Source organism: Phoenix dactylifera, chromosome 17, assembly GCF_009389715.1.
Source record: "Phoenix dactylifera cultivar Barhee BC4 chromosome 17, palm_55x_up_171113_PBpolish2nd_filt_p, whole genome shotgun sequence".
In the NCBI taxonomy this organism is placed as follows: domain Eukaryota; kingdom Viridiplantae; phylum Streptophyta; class Magnoliopsida; order Arecales; family Arecaceae; genus Phoenix; species Phoenix dactylifera.
Genome location: NC_052408.1, coordinates 13,048,793 through 13,069,050, shown reverse-complemented (window position 1 = coordinate 13,069,050; position 20,258 = coordinate 13,048,793). Strand labels below are relative to the sequence as shown.

At 38.8% G+C, this 20,258-nt stretch overlaps 2 protein-coding genes across 2 annotated transcripts; one reads left to right on the top strand and one right to left on the bottom strand.

The window, feature by feature from the left end:
• Window positions 1–5,789: 5,789 nt before the first annotated feature.
• On the bottom strand, window positions 5,790–7,281 carry LOC103717294 (two-component response regulator ORR5-like). The gene is made up of 5 exons (XM_008805620.4): window positions 6,875–7,281; window positions 6,708–6,754; window positions 6,479–6,556; window positions 6,296–6,366; window positions 5,790–6,200 (listed from the first exon to the last, which is right to left on the bottom strand). The coding sequence occupies exons 1-5, from the start codon at window positions 7,176–7,178 to the stop codon at window positions 6,116–6,118; spliced, it is 585 nt and encodes a 194-aa protein (XP_008803842.1). The 5' UTR covers window positions 7,179–7,281; the 3' UTR covers window positions 5,790–6,115.
• A 5,285-nt stretch (window positions 7,282–12,566) lies between these two features.
• On the top strand, window positions 12,567–17,560 carry LOC103717303 (60S ribosomal protein L23A). The gene is made up of 4 exons (XM_008805631.3): window positions 12,567–12,677; window positions 14,268–14,321; window positions 16,798–17,161; window positions 17,272–17,560. Exons 2-4 carry the CDS (start codon window positions 14,303–14,305, stop codon window positions 17,354–17,356), a joined length of 468 nt encoding a protein of 155 aa, XP_008803853.1. The 5' UTR covers window positions 12,567–12,677; window positions 14,268–14,302; the 3' UTR covers window positions 17,357–17,560.
• Window positions 17,561–20,258: the final 2,698 nt, after the last annotated feature.

Sequence of the window (20,258 nt, the reverse complement as noted above, 5' to 3'; positions counted from 1 at the left end):
CACAGGCTGCCCGCAGCTCCGCACCGACAGCAGTGGGTCCCGGCGCACAGCGGCCACCAGCTGCTATCAAACCACCCAGATGGTCTCTGATGACAAAACCAACTCCTCCAGACACCCCATCCACCGACATACTACCATCAAAGTTCACTTTGAGATGACCAAGGGGTGGGGGTACCCAAGAAACTAGGGCGAACCTGGGCGCTGTGATAGCGGAAAGAGTACCCCAGATGTTCCTGGCCATCTCAGAAGAAGACCTAACGGTAGTAGTGGTAACCTCCCTGGCAAGATGCATAGCTCTGTCCACCACCACCCTCGGGGGTAACCGTCTGCCCTCAAAGATACCAGCATTCCTGTCCAACCAGATAGAATGAGCCAAATAAGCCCACCAAATCCCGGCCTCAACAGTACTGGGCCTCCGCATGAAAACTCTCAACCAATGAATCCAATCCTGTGTCAACTCGACTGAATAGGGCAACAAAGATGGTGATCAGCTCCAGATTCCCCTAGCTCTGGGGCACTGCAGGATCACATGATCAACCGTCTCCACAGTCTCCGTGCACTCCTCATAACACTGAGTAATCCTCACCCCACACCGTGCTAACACACTCCTGGTCAGTAGCCAGCCCCATGCCACCTTCCATATGAAGAGCGCGACACGCGGGTGAATCCGCATCGTCCAAATCCATCCTCCCTCTATCTGTCGGGCTGGCTCTCGGCTCAACAACATGGAAATGTCCCTGGCTCGCACCTGCGATCGCCCTGTCGGCATCCAGACTAGTCTATCCGACCCCTCCCGGGCCGGAATAGGTAGAGCCAGGATCATCTCTGCCAACTGCTCCCCAAAAGCCTCTCTAATCAACTCAACCCTCCAACGCCCCCCTCCGGGCTCCATCAAATCTCTGACCCTGAGACCGACTAACCTCGACGTATCCACCATGACCGGGAGTCTACTCATAGGCTGCTCCGTCACCCAGCGATCCTCTAACACATCAATGGATCGCCCATCACCAATAGCCCATCTAATCGCGGGAAGCACCAACCCTGCTCTAGCGCAAATCTCCCTCCAGATCGGTGAATGGCGACGCCCCGCACGGGCCCCAGGCACCAGACCGCCATACTTGGCCCTCATCAGTGAGGACCACATGCCATCAGGCTCTAACACAACTCTAGCGGCGTGCCGTGCCGCTAGATCCTCCCGTCTCGCCACCAAGGACTGCACCCCCAAGCTACCAAATCTCGTCGGTTGACATACCACCTCCCATGCCATGAGATGGATGCCCCTTCCGACTCCGTTCCTCCCCCAAATAAAGTTTCTGAAGATCTGCTCAATATTCCTCACTGTCGCAACCGGTATAAAAGAGGTAGATAATAGGTAAATCGGGATCGAGGAGAGAACTGACCGTACCAAGATAATCCTGCCCATCATAGAAAGTGAATGTATCTGCCACCCCTCCAACCAGTGCCTGATGCTGATCTCTAGGGAAGAGCAATTACTGCTACGTAGACGCTGACCTGAGATCGACACTCCCAAATACCTCAACATACCCTCCTGCTCTCCCACCCCCAAAATCTCCAGTATGGAGGTCTTCACATCCGGTTTGGTCTTCGAGCTAAAGCAAATTGCTGACTTGGATGAGTTGACCCGTTGACCAGACACAGAGCAATAATCCCAAAAAATCCTCCGTACAATCCGTGCTGCCTATCTCGTCGCCCGGACTAACAGAAAACAATCATCGGCAAATAGTAAATGGGAGATCGGTGTGGCATCCGGCATAGGCCTGTAAACCTCCAGCTCCTGGGTGAACACTGCATGCCGCAGGATCCTAGAGAGTGCATCTGCATATAAAATAAACAATAATGGGGAGAGGGGGCAACCCTGACGCAATCCTTTGCCCACTTGAAATAGGAGGGGTTTTTATTCTGTGAGAGAGGGTGGAGAGGAGAAGGAAAGATGAGCAGCAGTGAGGAGGAAGTAGGGGTGGCAGGATGGCAGCCAGCCCGACCTATAAACATTTATAAAATCAACAATATTTTAATACATTAATTGAAACTAAGAATAGTAAAATTAATAATATTAATAACACTAATAATACTAATAGACTTATAATATCTTAGTAAAAATAATATTATCTTTTTGCTAATGATATTCTTAAAAGATTAGTATTGTTCAATAATATATTAACATCTCAGCAAAATTATATTTTATTAAAACTAACCAAAGTACTTAGTAATAAAATAAATATTTTTTATATATAAATGAAAAAATAGGCTATTTTCTAAATAACTGCATAATTAATAAAAAAATATTTTAGCAATGGTATATTTTCTAAATTAAGAAAAGGTACCCCATACATGGCGCGGGCTATACGCTAGTTAGTTATATATAAAAAAAAAAGGACTACTTGGACTCTTTCGAGCCGAAAATTATTTAGAAACATTAGTTATAGGCTAATGAATAGGCCAAACTCTTATAGTAGTTCAAGTTACACTAGATAACATACTAGTACCATACTTGTATAGCATTAGTATAGTCAATATGGTATTGGTTCGATGATACTCGGCATACTCCTGTACCAAATATCATTTCAGTACTAATACGATACAGCATGCCTGGTACGGGGCAACAGGCAGCTGCTAACCTTGGTTCAAAATAATGGATATGCTGGTAATATCCATTGATAAAGTTCCAGTTTGAGAAGAGCCAACCAACACCTAGTTTGCCTCTTTTTTTTTTTCAATGTAAATGGAAGACATGGATATGGACATTGGTAATTTGCTTACCACACATTTTGTGGAGAAAGGAAGAGGGAATGGCTTAGAGTTGCAAGAGAAGAAGGTCAAAGAAAACTGTTCATAGTCTTCAGGTTGAGAGGCCAGGTGGAGATATAGGGGTGGAGATGCATTGATCCGGCAATTAATGTTTGTGTTACATGTAGTAAACATTGTATGAGATTGTAGTGGAGACCACTTATGGTTGATTTGTGAAAAAATAAAGTCTATAAATCTTATCCTTTTGACTCTAAGTATTAGGGGAGCTAGAAATACGTGCATCTTCAAGTATACCAGGCTTATTCCATTGATGATCCTTACCTTATGAATGCAATCTTATTGGTAGATGAATTCACGCGCGCCCAAACGCTCCAGAGATCTTTATGACATTCTTATTGCTTTTCCTATTGCTCACCTCTTTATCTTCATATGGATAATTTCCAACTGTGCTGCCAACTTGCTCGGATCTAAACAAAATAATTAAATCAATATTTCAATAATTGGGTACATAATTTCTAAATTTTTGTTGCACATTAGTTTTATCTACATTTTGTTATATTATTTTGTATTTTTTCCATATTTATATTTTTGTATGTTTATAATTTTTACTCCATGGCTTGTTTCATGATAAAATTTTGTACTTTTATATTACTTATAAGCTCTCCTATTATTTTTAATTTTTATCATTTTACAAGTGAACTATATTTTACTTTTCTTACTTCATTTTATTTTTATTGCATGCTTTACATTTTTAACTTTATTCCAATATGTTTTTTATTTTTATTTCCATTATTTATTTCATTATATATATATATATATATATTGTAATATTTAGGTTATTTAGATAAAAATAAAATAAAGATATAATAAATAATTTATTATCTTGTTTTATTTGCCATTGGTATTTTATCAAACATGCCTTGTTGGTGTCTATTTGCTAGAATAACAAATAAGTGAAGCCAAAATTAGGTTTCCTCGAAAATTGAGTGTATTCAAAAGTTTGAGTATTCCATATCAAAAGTCATACAAAATAAATGGTTTTGGAATAGATTTTCTCTTTTCAACCTGATTCAGAACTTTCTTTGGTTAGCACAGCATGTCGCTATCCCCAATGTACAGTGTCAAAAGGAATGCAGCATGTTGCTAGTTAAAAAACAACAGAAGATCCTTCATGGAAGATCATTAAAGCCACAAATCCAACCTATATTTCAGCCTTAGCCACATTCACATGAAAATACCTTGATCCATCTTGTCATGGATAAAAGAAAAAGGAAAAATGATACTTAGAAAAACCCAAAAATTATTGGTTTCTATCTTGTGCTCGTGGGAGCTTGTCTCCCATATCTCCTAAATATAACCAGCTTATCCTAAAAAGAAAAATAAAATTCTCATTCTTTGCTCACTTTCGTTTCCAATGCATTTTTGGATTGGGTAAAATTTGAACTCTATCTAACCCTAACCACATTTAAGTCATAAATCAAACTAATTTAAACTAGCCCAAATTTGACAAAATCTAATTCATTCAAACAAGCTATAAGAAGGAGAGGCAATATTCCTGAAACTATCCATTAGGAAGAACTCTTCTACTTTCATGAATATAAATATAAAATTGTTGAAATCTTTTTTTTGTTTTAAAGAAAATAAAAAAGCGCTTGTGCTATCATCCAAAACCACAATTTTTGATTCATGAAGTTCCCACCAGTAGACCTAAATCCATGCAACAAATCTCCTAGAAGTCACCATTTTTGATTTCGCAGTTCCATTCCTTGTTGCAAAGACACGTGTGAAAGTTGATTTCCACACAATGAGACAATCCCTTGGATACAGTTAATGAAATGCAAGAGCAACAAATCTCCTAGAAGTCACCATTTTTGCAGTTCTATTCCTTGTTGACGTGTGAAATATTTGATGACATCGTTCAGATGGATTCCTCCACCGAAGCTCCACGTTTGAAAGTTGAATTCCACACAAGGAGACAATCCCCTGGATATAGTTGCTGTGAATGCAAGAGCATGACAGCTCTCGTTGTGAATAACACCGAGTAACGACCATGAAACCATGCAAGGTTTTATCACGGCACTTCTCTTCTTTGAAGTGACACTGCAAAGCGCCTGCCATAAAAAACGATGGGGCAGGTTGATAGCAGTTAGTGATGGCCGCACGTCAAGTCTCACTATTGAGATAGAGCTTCGGATAGCTTGGAAGGATATTTCTTATTTGAGGCGGACTCTTCCTTGGTGATTGATTGAATCCAAAGCATAGATAGATAAGGTTACTCCAAAAGATGGGCAATTTTTAGATAGTACGTATTTCGAAAGACGAATAAAGTTACAGACTGAATCATCTCTTTCATTGCCCGGCACTTATATGGAGAGTTTTTTTTTTTTTTTTTTTTGGACATGTAGCCCTCATTTGCATTTTTTACTTTCTTGTGAGGTAATTTAAATTGCAGCTTTTACACACACACACAAAAAAAAAAAAAACCCGGCGGGGCAGATCCTTAAAGGCATGGGGGTCCATGGAGCTCCAAGGTCTCCCCCTTCCACAAAGGAGAAGGCCGAAGACATGACGACCTCTGGCTTGGAAGAGAGCCCCACCGTCCCAAGGTCCAGTATCCACACAAATCACGAGACAGTTGAGCTGGGACCCAGTAGATGACCCAACGATGGCTGCCCTTCCTCTACGGAAGATCTCAATAGATTCGGTCATCGAATCGACAATAAGAAACCATGACAAAATAGGCATTCTAGATGGAAAATCTTTAGGTTCGAATGGAAAGTTCTGACCAGAGATTTGTGATCCTGCCTTCTGAATGGTTTGGTCTTTATTCATGATCTCAAGATGCTAACCTCTCTCCATAGGCTAAGCGAGACTTTTCTCAACAAAACAGTGGAGTAAATTGCTTTACTACCAAATTCCTAGACAAGGAGTTGGAAGATCAGAAAATTATAAGGCGTCAAACATTTAACAAGCAAAATGAGTTAAGGAATCATGCATCAAGTTAAAAATATCTCAAGACATCAAAAGCAATCGATGCTTCAAATTATACCGATGAATCAGAGATCACTTGATGTCATTATCCAATAGAGAAGAGAAAAAAAAAACGGAAAAATTCACCTTCACATCAAGAGAAATACCTGACATTAAGCCACAGCTAAAATTACCAACGCTTAAAAAAAAAATAAAAAAAATAAAACCAAAGTGAACATGTATCTTTTCCTGTCATTATCTGAAGAAAGAGGAGAAGAAAGAGGAGAAGAAAGAGGCTTATGTTCAAAGGAACAACTAAAAAAAAAACTCAAGGGGTTTATCCATCCAATCATCCACGAACACAAAAGGCCATTGATCAGATCACGCGACTGCACACCCGAGACACATCCGACGGCCGGACGGGCTTGAGCAAAAAATCCTCTGCCCCCTCCTCCAAACACCTAGCACCAGAATTAAAATAAAAAAAAAATAATCTAAATTTCAAAAGACATAATTGCCCTTGCACGCCTTAAGAAATGTGGTAAAAGGCCCCTACCGGTTGATCCTATTGGGAACGTTCTCAGATGACATGATGACCACCGGGATTTCCTTCAGCGCTGACGATTCCTACACCCATAGAGTTCCCATGGCAAAAATGTAAATATGAAACGTACGCAGCCTAAAATAATATCCTCATCATTTTCTATCTCTCAAAAAAAATGGAGACGAGAATTCTAACCTTAATCTTCTTGAGGAGATCATAACCTGTCATTTCCGGCATCCAGTAATCCGTAATTATCATATTAACATTTGGCTCCTGCCACCGCAAAAGAAAAAAGAAAAATTACTACAATCTATCAAGCTTATAAAATAATCTTTCCTTATTCCATCATGTGGTTGCCATAACATAGAATAATGATAATAATAATCAGTAATAATACGACAGAATTATGAAATAACAAACATACCAAGTCCAAGAGCTCCAATGCTCTTTTGCCGCTGTCCACAGTCGTCACTGCCATATCCAAATTTATTCCATTAATTCCTCAAACCTCGACCAAAATATATCCAAATTTCTTTGCGATAATTTCAGAAGAATAACTTTTAAAACATCAAACAAAGACTATAACAATACCTCTGTGTTTAGAGCTCCTAAGAAGCATGGCGATCACCGCCAGGTCGACGGAGCTATCGTCGACCGCCAGAACGTGGAGCTCCCGCCCCGCTTCCTCACGCTCTCTGGACAACGACATTACTATCCCACCCTCTATCCGGAATAGCAGCCACGGAAGAAGACGCAGGCGCCGAGAAGAGGCGGAAGAAGGATATAATATTTGGGAGACGAACGGAAGATATAGAACCCCCCCACCCCACCGCGACGATAAGACGAGAATAAAAAGGAAGAGAGACAGCGAATAAAAGAAGCAAATCTCCAGCATCCCACCGAGAATCCGAGGGAGCTCTAGAACCGAGACCAGAGGGAATGACACCAAATCGACCGTCGATTGCACGCCCAGAGACCGTCCCTCTATTCCGCACGGCGGCCCCACTTGGGATTTGCTATCCAAGTACTCACCCTCCCATATCCCCCTGACGGACCCGGAAAGGGGGAGCCCGAGATACGGGTTATAAATGGACAGGAGTTGTATCTTTCGCGCCAAAGAAGGATTCACCATCCTTCGCACGAATCCACCGTTGAATCAGACAATAGACGCTTTACGATATGTGCAAAACTGTACGGAACTCAATCCGACGGTGCATATTGCTGAAAAAGATTAATCATTCTTTCGCGCGAAAGATACAACCCGAACCCATCATAAATTGCCGGTTTAGAGAGGGAGGGGAGAAGTCCACGGCATGACTGACCTTCGGGCATCGATACCAATCCCTATCCCGCCTTGGTATTATTGCGTCATCGTATCCATCTAGATATTGTACCCTTTCCGAATTAAATATATCGGATGGAGGGACATCGGGCGGGATCCGATCTAATTTAAGAAACGAAGCGGTAGGAAGGGAAGGTGAAGAAGATCTTGGGTCATTACCAAGGGAGATCTCCGTCCCTCTCACCTCCCCGTTCCAACCCTCCCAATGAGAAAATTAAATCACCCTCTATATTATAAATTAATTAAAGGCAGTAGAACATGGGAGCTGTTTGCCTGCCAGCTTGAAGTTGACTCGGATGATTTAGAGGACGAGCTAACTTGATCCATTGAGCTCTCAAAATATAAATATAAAATTATTTATTATTGTTTTACTAATGATTTTTTTTATAAAAATAAATTTATGTTTGATTACTACATTTTAATGTAATTCAGAAAAAATATAAAATTCTTATTGTAAGATAAGAGGTGATCAAAATTATTAGCTTCCTTCCGTGATATTATTATTTATTTTTAATAAAAATATTAAAAAGTAGTGGGAATAAATAGCCACGGAAGGGAATTTTGACCGCTGCCAAGATCGCAGGTGAGCAAGAGGGGGAAGATATTCTGAAAAGCTGGACATTCTTTTTCCCTTAAAGAAAAGTAAATGGAAAAACACAATAAAGCAAGAGGGCCGCCGGCCGAGTGGGAAAAGCGCAACCGGTTTGGTGGAAAGATACGGGGGGAGATCTTCTTCGCTGGCGCCAGGCGGGGCCAGGATATGCGGTCGGTTGTCCGGTCTGGCAGGACTCTGTTCCGGTCTACATGGAGAACTTTCGGCGGTCTGGCTGAACCCTTGTCAGACCGGGTGGGTCCAGTACCGGGACCCACAAGATCTAAACAAAATATATTGTACGGATGGCGTGGGGAAACAAGGTTTGACAAGTTGGGACTTGACAGCCTCCATTTTGGAATAAAATAACGTGGGGACCACTGGACATGGGAAGGTTGTAAGTATAAAGAGAACGGTTGCGAGGATTTGCGTGACATTGTTAGTCGTCGTGTGAGACCAGGGGCGGGATGGGTGGCAGCCACGTATCCGTCTATGGTTGGCCGGATGAAGAATCATGATCCGACGAACGAGGACTTTTATCCAGCGTTTATCACATGGCTGCACAAATCACAGCCGCTCGTGCCAATAATAGTGCATCAAGATGGATTACTTGGTAAATAAAATCTACAGAAACGACTGGCCACGATCATATAATAAATGCTATGTAGGATTTTTTTTTTTGCAAGGATCTACGATATTGATTTAAAATAAATATAGGAAGAGGCTTGCTTTGTTCTAAAGATCAGATTGCAATTTTCAATTGCCAATACGAGGCATTTGCCATGCTTGCAGGTTGATTGACAAATATTAGTAATATTCGTTTAAATCTCAATATAACAGCTATCTCAGTAATTTTATTGGTTTATCTTAATTTATTTTTACATGTATTGGGACATATTCTTGATCGAGATGAAAATTCTTGATTGGAGAAGCAATGTGTCATGCATTTTTTTTCTTCTTTTGATCTCAAATGTTTCCTTATATTCTTGATGAATTAGGTAATGGATCTTTTTCATCCTTACATTCAAATAAGAAATGAAAAAACAAAGAAAATATCTCTTTAGCTTTGAAGATTTTGCAGTTGCCCATGTAATTGAATCTTTCTTTCTAGGTTATCTTCATCACTTGGAAACTAAAACATGCATGCAAAATAGTGAGATCATATGTTTAAGAACTGCCTTGAATACCACTTTATTTTCAGTTTCCTACAGGATATATTGGTGCTTGGTGGTGCACTCTTGTAAAAACAACTTATATAATGATTAATTCATGCATGCATAAGGCAGTGGATGCATGTGGAGACACTACCCATGCATGCATTGACCTACCCCAATCCTTCTAGCTAGAATGCATTATTCTTTTTTGATCCATGTATCAAAGCAAAACATCAAAAATAATTTCAATTCTCATAGATGGTAGAGGGAACTAGTACAAGGAGGTGTTGGGCTACATACATAGTACTCTTTTACTGTTATACACCACTTCAATATATACATATTAGGATAGATAGTCAAAGGGAGAAAAATACATCTGTCTACCTCGAGATTCTATAGATCTCAATCTCGCCTACCAAGTTCATTTACTCTAGTCTAAAGACAAGATTTGGGATTTTGTTTCAATCTTTCATTGGATCTGGCCTCATCTGAAAGATAACCCTAGCATATGCATCCAGTTCTTGTCCCCTGGAATTAATCCAGCTTAAACATGTGGTTAGTAACCTAGGAATTTCTTTATTCACAGAATAGATGTCTACTTTAATACCTTTGGAATCGTCGATGCTTTCGCAAAACAAGGAGAATAAAGTGTTGACATTTCAACAACTGACAATAGGTTTGACATTTCAGTCTCCAAGCATCAAATGAGCGGCCAAGTTTTATGGAAGCGTAAAGTCCGGCAGTAATAAGAATGAAGCATCTGACTTCAAGTCAGAGATGCTCAAAGGGTGTTCAGCCGTTCATGTCCCTGAATGATTAGTGGAAGCTCAATTCAAAGAAGCTTATATGATAAGATGGACATAGAAGTGAGGAATAAAGGAGGCAAAGATCAAAATCCCATCAAACTGGGATGCTAATTTCTTTTATACAAGGTGATTAATTTATGATGTGTGTTTTTGGATGTATCAGAATTTCTCATTTGGCAATCTTTATTAAACACTTTTGCATTTTGCTGCCTGAGTTCTTCTTCGTATCCGTCCATATCGCTAAGCTGATGAACACCAGCTGTGATGGTTAGATTGCACAACTTCTCAAAATATTTTTTTTCAGCTATTTATGATTTCATTAAGCGGATAAGCTTGTCCGAGGATCCACTTCTCCATGTTAGAGCCTTCCTAAGTAAATATTGGACTCAACATAACTCGTTGTCACTAGGGAGCAGACTGCCTTCTGGCACAAAGCACTACTACTTTAACATAATTAAACATGGTTTTTTCAGCATTTAAAACAGCCCAAAAGAATTACCATCAAGCCTGTCATTGAGAAATATAAAAGATAAAGGGTATTTGGATTATATTTTCCACACACTAAAATGAACACCTAGAAAAAAACAAAATTAAAATGAGCTTGTAGGATAAATTAAAATCCAGATATCTTTCAAGTCTACTAAGAGGCTGTTTGGATGTTGGTGGAAGGGATTTTTTTTTCATATAAGTTTTTTTTTCTTGTAAATATTTTTTTCATATAAGGTTACAACTAGGAATGAGTTAATGGCGGAAGGGAAGAATCATTTCAATTGATGCATCTAAAGATAGTGAGACTCCAAAAAAATGAGATAAGAAAAATCACCTCTCCAGGAAAATTATGTCTTCCTTTTTCTTTGGATTGCGGTCTTTGCATCGACCAGATGACAGCTAGCTTTCTCAAAATTTATCTTGGCATTCCCATCCCTTTCAGCTGAAAGATTAGTTTATCCAACAATAATTCGGATGGCATATAACCATGTCCTGATTTTTTTATAAGAGAAGTTAATGATTGGTCCATCCGCAGATTAGATTTTAATAAAAAGCTCATGTTGACTAGTTCGTTAAGACCCAGTCCACTGGGTGAAGTTTTTTTCAATCATGGGCCCCTCTCAAGCATATAATTGTCGGGTAATGACTAATTGGAAAGGGATCGATAACTAAAAGTTAGTCAATGGAAAAGTAATAGTATTTTATGTAATTATTTTTCGAGATTTATCCTACAATAGGGGTCAAAAAGTCAATATAACTAATTTATTTTTAGTCATTATAAAAAAAACTGATTCTTGAATCTCTTTCCTAATCATGCCATGTCGAAGTACTGTAGAAGAAAAAACGGTAAAATTTGATTCAATTTATCCTAATCGATCTTATAAAATTATCTATCAAGTCGTAAAAGAGATTCAACAAAAGACAGAATCTATTTTGCATTTAGTAATGCATGAAGTAACTCTCAATGCAATAGTAAAAACAAGACATAGTTAAGTGCTGTAAAGTTGGCACGTATATCGTTCAGATATTTTCAAAGCAAAATTATGCAAGACTCAAAACACGATTTTTTTTTTTGATGGCAATCTAAATAAGAATTTAGTGCTGGTCCTTTTTCCTTTATGCAAGCTTCTTTTAGTTAAATTTAAACTTGGTTCAGTTCGCATACTTGGATCCTTTAATGACTCCTAGTTTCCTGAGACCAACCCACATCTAATCCACAGTAGAATCCAAAATGGAATTGGTTTCATTCCCACAACAAAGGCTAAGATCGACGATGTTGGAGTAGTCTAATCTAGTCAGCAAGCAATTCTTCTGTCATAGGTTGTTGTATATTGTCATAGTTTGATTTATTTCCTTTTCAATGTGTTGAATTTTTCTGTCAATCTGGTTACTTATTTAGTTAACATTCAGAGCTTTCAAATTTATAATATTGATTTATTTATCCGAAGCCTTCATTCGAGTTTCATATTTAATTCTTTATTCTAAAATAGTCAATACCCTAGTTGGTATTACATAATATATATTTTCTACTTGTATTTAGTAATATTTTTCTCAAAACAATTCAACCCATTTTTTTTTTTGTTTTGATTCAATGTAAATTGTAACTTTGGGAGTATTTTACTTGTAGAACTCTAAACAGGCAGTTTTGGGCTATGCTTGCTGAGTTGTTATTTTGGGCCCATCATGAGCCCAAGATATTATTCGCCGATTAAGCCCAAATCCAGCACATAGTCGCAATTCGAGTCGACACGGCTGTTTCTGGTCGGACCCAAATGCCATCAATTCTATGATCAGACCCGTCCAATCGATCAACAATGTGGTATCAGGAACCAACCGGATCATAGCACTCCATTTCTAAAATAGACGGTCCAGATCCTCCCGCGAGATGGTATAGATACACTTCCGATGTGCCCTCCATGATCTCCATCTCCTCCCCGCTCCAGAGCTTAGGGTTTTGTTGGCTGCGCGGCCGCGTGAGCGAAGGAGCCGCAGAAAGGACTCCTCGGTAACGGTGAGCGCCCTCCCGATCCTCACCCTTTCTCTTCTTCGATTTCAAAACCCTAGATATCGATCTCCAGGGTTTTCCATTTAAAGCGGTTTCTCTCCCTTGTCGATTGATGCCTTTAGTTTCCGATAAGACGTGTTCGAGTCTTTTTTCACTGTTAGCTCCCGTTGCTATCCCTTTGAAATGTCGTGATTCTTGGTGATGTATATTGTCTTTATGTTGTTGAGATCTTTGAAGAATCTAATTCAGTTTATAATGTCAGTAATTTTGCTGTAATTTAGTAGTGAGATTTAATAGCAACGCCTTTAGAGGTGTACTCGTATTCCTCCATAGATGTTGGAGTTAGTTGTTTTCTAACTTTTTTTAATAACTAAAAAATAGAAATGTTAGTGTGAAATATTATGAAATGGATTTTAATGTATGCTGTTTGCTGTCTAAGCTAAATGCGTTCTCAAAGGTATAATATTTATGGATTAGGATCTGAAGCAATATTCTTGATATACGTGCAGCTGTTAGACTTCCATTGAAGTGAATTATATGTTACAAGTTTCTCCTTGCTAATTGTCGTCTTAAGGGTTGAAAGGGGGTTTTGAAAGTTTTTGATACTCTGGCTGCAGCAGTGCACCTGTCTGCATGTCTGTTTGTATGGCAGGTGAGCTAACTAATTACCTCGCTGCATGCTTGGGACTCATATTTTTTTGCTCCATGCCCAGCTGTGTACTCCATAATAGTTGCCATCTAAGCTGGATTAGGCTTAGTTAAGGCTTAGTCGCCTACCTGAGAGTGGGCTGTAATGCAACAGCAAGGTTTTCCCATTGTGACTTGGTTGTTATGGGTTTGAAACAAGAAAACAGCCTCACTGAGCATTGGTAGAAGGTTGTGTACATTTAACCCTTCTCGGACCTTGCAATGGGAGCTTCGTGCGTTGGAATGCCTTTTTTAAGTCGCCTAGCTCACCCCTTATAGGGAATCAAACCTTGCTTGGGGAATGGTTGGTTATGCGGCCCTCTACCATCCACAAGGCTGACCTCCTATTTCTAATTACCATTTTCGCGGATTCATGAAATTAGCATATGTTAATTGGGTGCTTGCAACAAATTTATTCTTGGCATTCGTGCTTATTGGTATTATTGGGCATTTTTATGTCTGAAGGAGTCTTTTGCATTTATGGCTTGCTGGATCCTTAACCAGATATTTACAATGCATAAATATTGTTGTATGGGGCTTTCTTTATTGAAAGCAAGCTGTCTGTCTTACCACAGCTAGGTAGGTGATACTAATGTTCAGAACTTCTGAGAGAATGCTTCTGCCTTACTTCCACAAGTACCTCTTGTTTGCCAATCTGTTTTTTTAAAATGGCTATGAACCAATTTGATTGTGCTGAATATAAATGAGTAAATACTGAATGGTTGTATTTATTGTCATACTCTTTTCTCTCTAACTGTTAGTGAAAGCTAGCAATGTTTTATGCATGTTTAATTTTTCCTGGGAACAAATGTTTTGGGTAAAGTTTATAACTATCAGATCTAGCCATCCTGGAGTTTTTTGAATTGTCTATATCATATTGCTGATGTTTATTTGCTTTGTTATGTGCAGTCAGTTCACTTACTGAAGCTATTCTGCATTACTAAATGGCCCCACCAGTTAAAGGTATGATATAAAACAAATCAGATAATGCACATATGTGTTGCTGCACAGGTTATTTTAGCCATGTTACTTATAGCTGCCCCTACTGCATTTGTTCTTTAATTGTTGCTGTTGTTTGCCTATTTTATAATTGTGTAGTTGCGTCGCATAAGATATTTCAAAGGTAAGGATTTTGTTCAGTTTATTAAAACAAAAATCAAAAAGTGGGGACCATGGGGATAATGTAGAAATAAAATTATGTAACTGAGAATTATAATATAAAGGAAAAATAGATGCATGCTGAGTAAAATATCGTTATATGACAAAATTTGTGACAGTATAATTTGTGGACTGTCCGCAATGTCTGTAATAAAAATTGCCAAACATCAAATAACTTTTACCCATTTGTCAAAAAACTACCTTGAAGAACCTAGTTATTTCAAATTGAGTTGGGTATTTGTTGTACCAAGGAATTCTATTAGTGGGGTGCCTTGGTGATATGTAGGACTCTTCCTTTTCAGGTATCTTTTGGTTCTTGGCAACTAATATTGGAGGTTTGTTTGAGCAGTACCTGTTATTGTCCTAAGTGCCTTGGCTAGATAATTTTTAAATTATATTCAGAGGCTGATGGGTATTTTTAACTTATATATAGGGGCTGATGCGGAATAATGTGCTGATTCCCTGTCATTGAAAATTTTAACAAATGTTAATGCCACTCTAGTTCTCCAAGCGGACTCTATGCGGATGAGATAAGCCTATTTAGTTAATGTCTACTGTCAACTCTGCAATATATTGAACTCAGTCAAGGTTATTTTCGTGTATAGATTGGAAGGTGTAGGTTCATGACTACTCTAAGTGAGAATTAGTTTCTAAACATTTGGATCATGGACTTGTGTTACTGTTCTTTTGTGTACATACCAAAATGTTTCTACCTGGCTATGGAAGTGAGACACATTTAGTTTTGATACTTGTAGAATTTTTTGGCATTCCAAGTAGAATATCTTGATTTTAAAGAAATTTTAAAATACATGGAATAATTTTATACCTGCAGTTATTCTTTTGCTGTCTCTAGATTTCCTTATTACTTGAAGACTGGGCTTCTAGTTTTTGTTCGAGGTGTCTCTCTTGCCTAACTTGGGTTGGCTAGAAATTGGAGAACAATTCAAAACGGTTGACATTGATTGAAATGGCAATTATACTTGTTTTCAAATTTTGACGAAGTATAACCAGATTCATGTAGCTTGTCCCATCTACCTGAATTGAATTTTGTTGATTAAGGTTTCTGAAACATAAAACTTTGTCATTAAAGAGGTTGATTACTTTGACTTAGGTCAACTCTGTTTTTCTCTCTGTGTTTTCTTCTGTGGGCTATTTTATGGGCTCAAATTGTAATAAATGTTCACATATTGCATGCTATCTGTTTTCTACATTTTTATTAAAATTTGTTCCTTGAATGTCGATATTGGTTTTAAATTTACAATCATATATAGTCATCATATCCTGTATGGACTCTGATGGAGGCTAATAGTAACACCCATATTTGTTTACCTGGAATCCAGCATGGTAATAGATGTTAATATTTATTTTTATAATTGGCAAGAAATATCATATGCATGTTTATTGCACCCATTGTCATCTTTTTTAGTGTTAAATATGTTTTCTATTTTACACAATTATTACAAATTTGTTGAAGACCTGACCCCAGTTTTTAAAAAGAAGAGTTTGACAATAGATGGCTCAAGGAACAAAAAGAAAAAAAAACAGTATGCGGCTTAATTGAATTGTCAAAAAGATTGCAAAGGAGTTCTTAAAGCAACTGTATCGCTCCAACATCATTTACTATTTCTTTATTTTTAATTTTCCCTATACTTTAATTTGATCGGGTAGTTCCTTTAGGCAAGGATGAAAAAGCTACTTTATCTGCAAAGTCAATATTTTCTTGCATATTTTTGAGAGGAGCTTTGGAGAATTTCTTTGATGCAGATTTTATGAGCTTACATCATCCACTTGATTGATTTTTCTTCCTGTTAAGAGCATTGCTATAAAATCATGTCTTAACTTGGTTACAGCATTATTATAAGTTTATAAAGCAATGCACTGGAGACAGGGAGCGGGGAGGGAGTTCCTTGATTGAAAATCTAACCAACTTCATTTTGTATTGTCATCTCTTCATTCTAAAAGGACGCAAGAAAATTATTTCACCTATTTGATTTCCATCTGACTTGAAGACTTAATGTTCTGACTTGATAGAGTATATTTAGTAAAATTTGCAATCTTGCTTGGAAATTGAAAAACAGTGGAGCGAGGTTCTGTAAATTTCTCACTCTGGTACAGTAGGGTTGCAAGCCTCATGAAAATTGTTATTGGAAATCATCATTAGCTTGTATCTTTGTACCTTTGTTAGTTGCAGTTTCTATCATTTAAACCTCTGTTGCAAGTATAATCAAGTTTCAAGCATATGATTTTCTCTTTTTGCACAACTGCAATTATCTTTTCACAGCTGCTGCAAAGAAGCCTGATGGCAAAGCTCAGGCTCTGAAGGTTGCCAAGGCTGTGAAGTCTGGGGCTTCATCCCTGAAAAGGAAGGCCAAAAAGATACGTACTTCTGTAACTTTTCATCGTCCTAAGACATTGAAGAAGGAGAGAAATCCAAAGTACCCCAGAATCAGTGCCCCTCCCAGAAACAAGCTAGACCACTATCAAATTCTCAAGTATCCCCTCACCACTGAATCTGCCATGAAGAAGATTGAAGACAACAACACGCTTGTTTTCATTGTTGATATCCGTGCAGACAAGAAAAAGATTAAGGCTGCTGTAAAGAAGATGTATGACATTCAGGCAAAGAAAGTTAATACCCTGATCAGGTGAGTAGGCTTCTATGTTCTTCATGCTGCCTGTCTATACATATTTTCATGTTAAACGGTTTGTGAATTAGTTAATGATGGCCCTTCTGATGTTCTTTAATCTGAAACAGGCCTGATGGGACGAAGAAGGCCTACGTGAGATTGACACCAGATTATGATGCGCTGGATGTTGCAAACAAGATTGGTATCATTTAAGCCTGAGATTCAGCTGTTAACTAGATGGGTTTTTATTTCAGCTTTACATTTTGTATTAGTTTTTGCAATGCTGGACTTGAAAACATCAGTTTTGTTTGCGTTACTTGAATTGCTTGTTGTTTTGAACATTTTGAAAACAAACTTGTAAGGAGGATTCTAGAGTAACTAGTTTTCTAACTTTCAATCCCTTTTTTGGCACCAGTATTATTGAAGTCTTTTCCCCACTATTCCCTCCCTGTGAGGCATTTCAGTGGCTTAGGTCAGCGTGTCTCCTTGTGTTTGGGCTCGAGTTTAAACCCTTACATAAAAGGTTCTTTTTGCTTCCAATGCGTGGCGGTGCTTTTTTATTTTTTTTTTGTTGGATCAGAAGTTAGTTTTGGACTCAAGTATCCTTCCAACATGCTGACACCATGGAACTTTGGATTTCGTGGTGTCTATTGCTTGTGCTTTTCCTTGCATCCTAATGGTGGTGCAGCTGCTTGACTTGGTCATGCCTTTGACATAATCTTCTGTAAGATATTTTGCTACGAAATCACGCGTGTGGATTGGTTAGCATCCTTGGTGGTTTTGAACGAATATTAAGCAGATAGATGCTAGATGTTTGCTTTCCTTGTGGACTTTTTAGACCTGCTTTGCCCAGGAATCTTATGGTGAACTGAATTTGAGATGTGTTGCTCTGCTATTGTTTCTTGGTGGGGCCTGTGGTTGTGATGCTCACGTGGCTCCCCGTGGCCACTGCTAATGGAAGTGTAGGTTGGAAAGGGATAGATGAGGAAGTTGCCTCGAAGGTGGATTTGATTTCATTCCAGTCTTTACTCTTCAGTTTGGCTTTGTTCTGCGGTCTTGTTTGCTCCTGGTGGGGTTTCCTTCTAAGGTTTAATGTGCCTATGCCACTTTGGGAGTTGGAACTCTTCCTTTCCATCCATTCCTTCTCAATAATAATAAAAAAAGAATGGTTGCATAATGGAGTGTTCAGATGTTTGAAGTGCATTCAACAGCTTTTCGAAGTGCTTTCAATGATGCAGCAGTTTGATTTCCTACGTGGACGCCTTCAAGTTTTCTTATTGTAAATGGTTTGAGGCGTGCTGCACTTGTTATTTTAGTAGGAATAGAGCTTGTTGGCCTGGAACTTTTTAGTAGTTGAATTTGGATTCATTGTTCTCAATTGTGGATAATGTAATAATTGTTCGTGGACCACGGTCACTCAGTTGGTGGGCAAAACTGCTTGCAGTGTTCAGAGATCCATCAAACAGTGCAACCATGCTCGGCGATTATGGATGTGAACAGAGTCATGAGCTAAAGTGGGAAACAACTCATCCAATTATATCAAACAAAAGGTGCTACGTAGCTAATTCTAGCCCATATCTGGGCATGTAACTCATTGTCACATTTAGCCATGCAATTGTTTTCCAAGGCTTTCACTTCACAACACCAGAAGAAATAGTGACGGTAAAATCAGAAGCTTGGTTTTCATGGATCACACATCTACCGGTTAGTGTGCTCTTTTGGAGGAGTAAAGAGAACTTAGATCTCATGCATTAGCAGCAATTCCTTACTTTAATCCTTTAATGGAACTTGATTGCTTCTCCCTACTGAATAAAGAGGTGCAAGTTGATTTATCACATACAAGTAGTGGATCAGTCGAGGAATCTTTCACCTCAGAGAATATATGACAATGGTGTGGAATGGAACCATGGCTCACAAGTCCACAACCACTTCCTTGAGATATCAACAAGAACCCATGTCGTGCTAGGCCCCACACCTAAGAACATGGACCAATGGTTGTCGGAAGTTCCATTGCTTGCCATTATTCTATTCCTAGCTTATCATCATTTCTTATTCCAAATTTAGTTGGGATGGTTTCTCATTTTAGTTCTGGTTAAAGTTAAGTTAAATCGAGTCTTGGAGTCTATATATTTAAGTTTAATTTTTAGCTTGCGATAATAATACTTTTGTCCTCTAGTGGGAGATGGCGATGTTTTTGTCTTGCAGTGCAAGTGCTTTTTTTTTTTTAATAAATATATATAGAGAGAGTTGCTTGAAGGAAGTTGAAAGAATTTTAGAGATTTTGTAAAGAATGAGAGAGTTCTCTTGAAGAGACGCCATTTTTTTTTCAAAGAAATTGAAATTATTGTTTTGTTATTTTTTTGAATAAAATTATTTTTTAAATTTTTTTTCAGCATCTTTTTCTTGTTTTTATTTTTGGTATTCATTTTTAATTTGATCTACATGAGATAGCATGAACCTCTGTATGGTTGCTTGGTGCCATGGCTACCCATACTCAAAAAAAAGTGCGCCGTTGTGTGTTCCCCCTTTGGCATCAGGCTCGCCCCTTGAGGGGCATCAGAGGTCTTTGTCTCAAATCTAGGTCCCTATTTCTGGAAGACGGGCAAGGGAGAGAGAGAGAGAGAGGGTAAGTCCTTTTTCCACTTGTTTTGGGACTTGCACCGAAGTACGGTTCCCTTCGAGAAAAACACACTGGCCATATGGAATATTATGTCACGGTCACTAGCCTTTTTGGCCGCACCCCCTCCACCTTTCTGCCGCCATTTACATCCACTCCCCTCTCGCCACGTAGCACTTGTCGTTTTGTTCGCCTTTTACCATATTATTTAATCACACTTCACCGAATTGGGCAATTAAAAATGCCACCCGGGCTTCGGTGCAAGTACGCCAGTACGGCGAAGCTTAAATCTCCCGACGTACGAACCCCTGACCGTTGGATGATGCTTCCTCACGCCTTAGTGGGACCCACGTGTATTGCCCTACAATCCGGTTACGGGTCGGGGTTGCATATTTTGTGCCAAAGAAAGATTCACCTTACACCCACCGGCACAAAGTATTTGGGAGCCTAACGACTTTTTATTTTTTTGGCTTTTTCTGCAGTAGTTCGGTTTAAATC

Excerpts from the sequence above, each read along its gene's own strand:
- LOC103717294 (XM_008805620.4), bottom strand. The coding sequence starts at position 7,178 with ATGCTGGAGATTTGCTTCTTTTATTCGCTGTCTCTCTTCCTTTTTATT. Across the intron at positions 6,557-6,707 it reads CATTGGAGCTCTTGGACTTG|GAGCCAAATGTTAATATGAT; the intron begins GTATGTTTGTTA and ends TTGCGGTGGCAG. Across the intron at positions 6,201-6,295 it reads GTTCCCAATAGGATCAACCG|GTGTTTGGAGGAGGGGGCAG; the intron begins GTAGGGGCCTTT and ends TTCTGGTGCTAG.
- LOC103717303 (XM_008805631.3), top strand. Across the intron at positions 17,162-17,271 it reads AAAGTTAATACCCTGATCAG|GCCTGATGGGACGAAGAAGG; the intron begins GTGAGTAGGCTT and ends AATCTGAAACAG.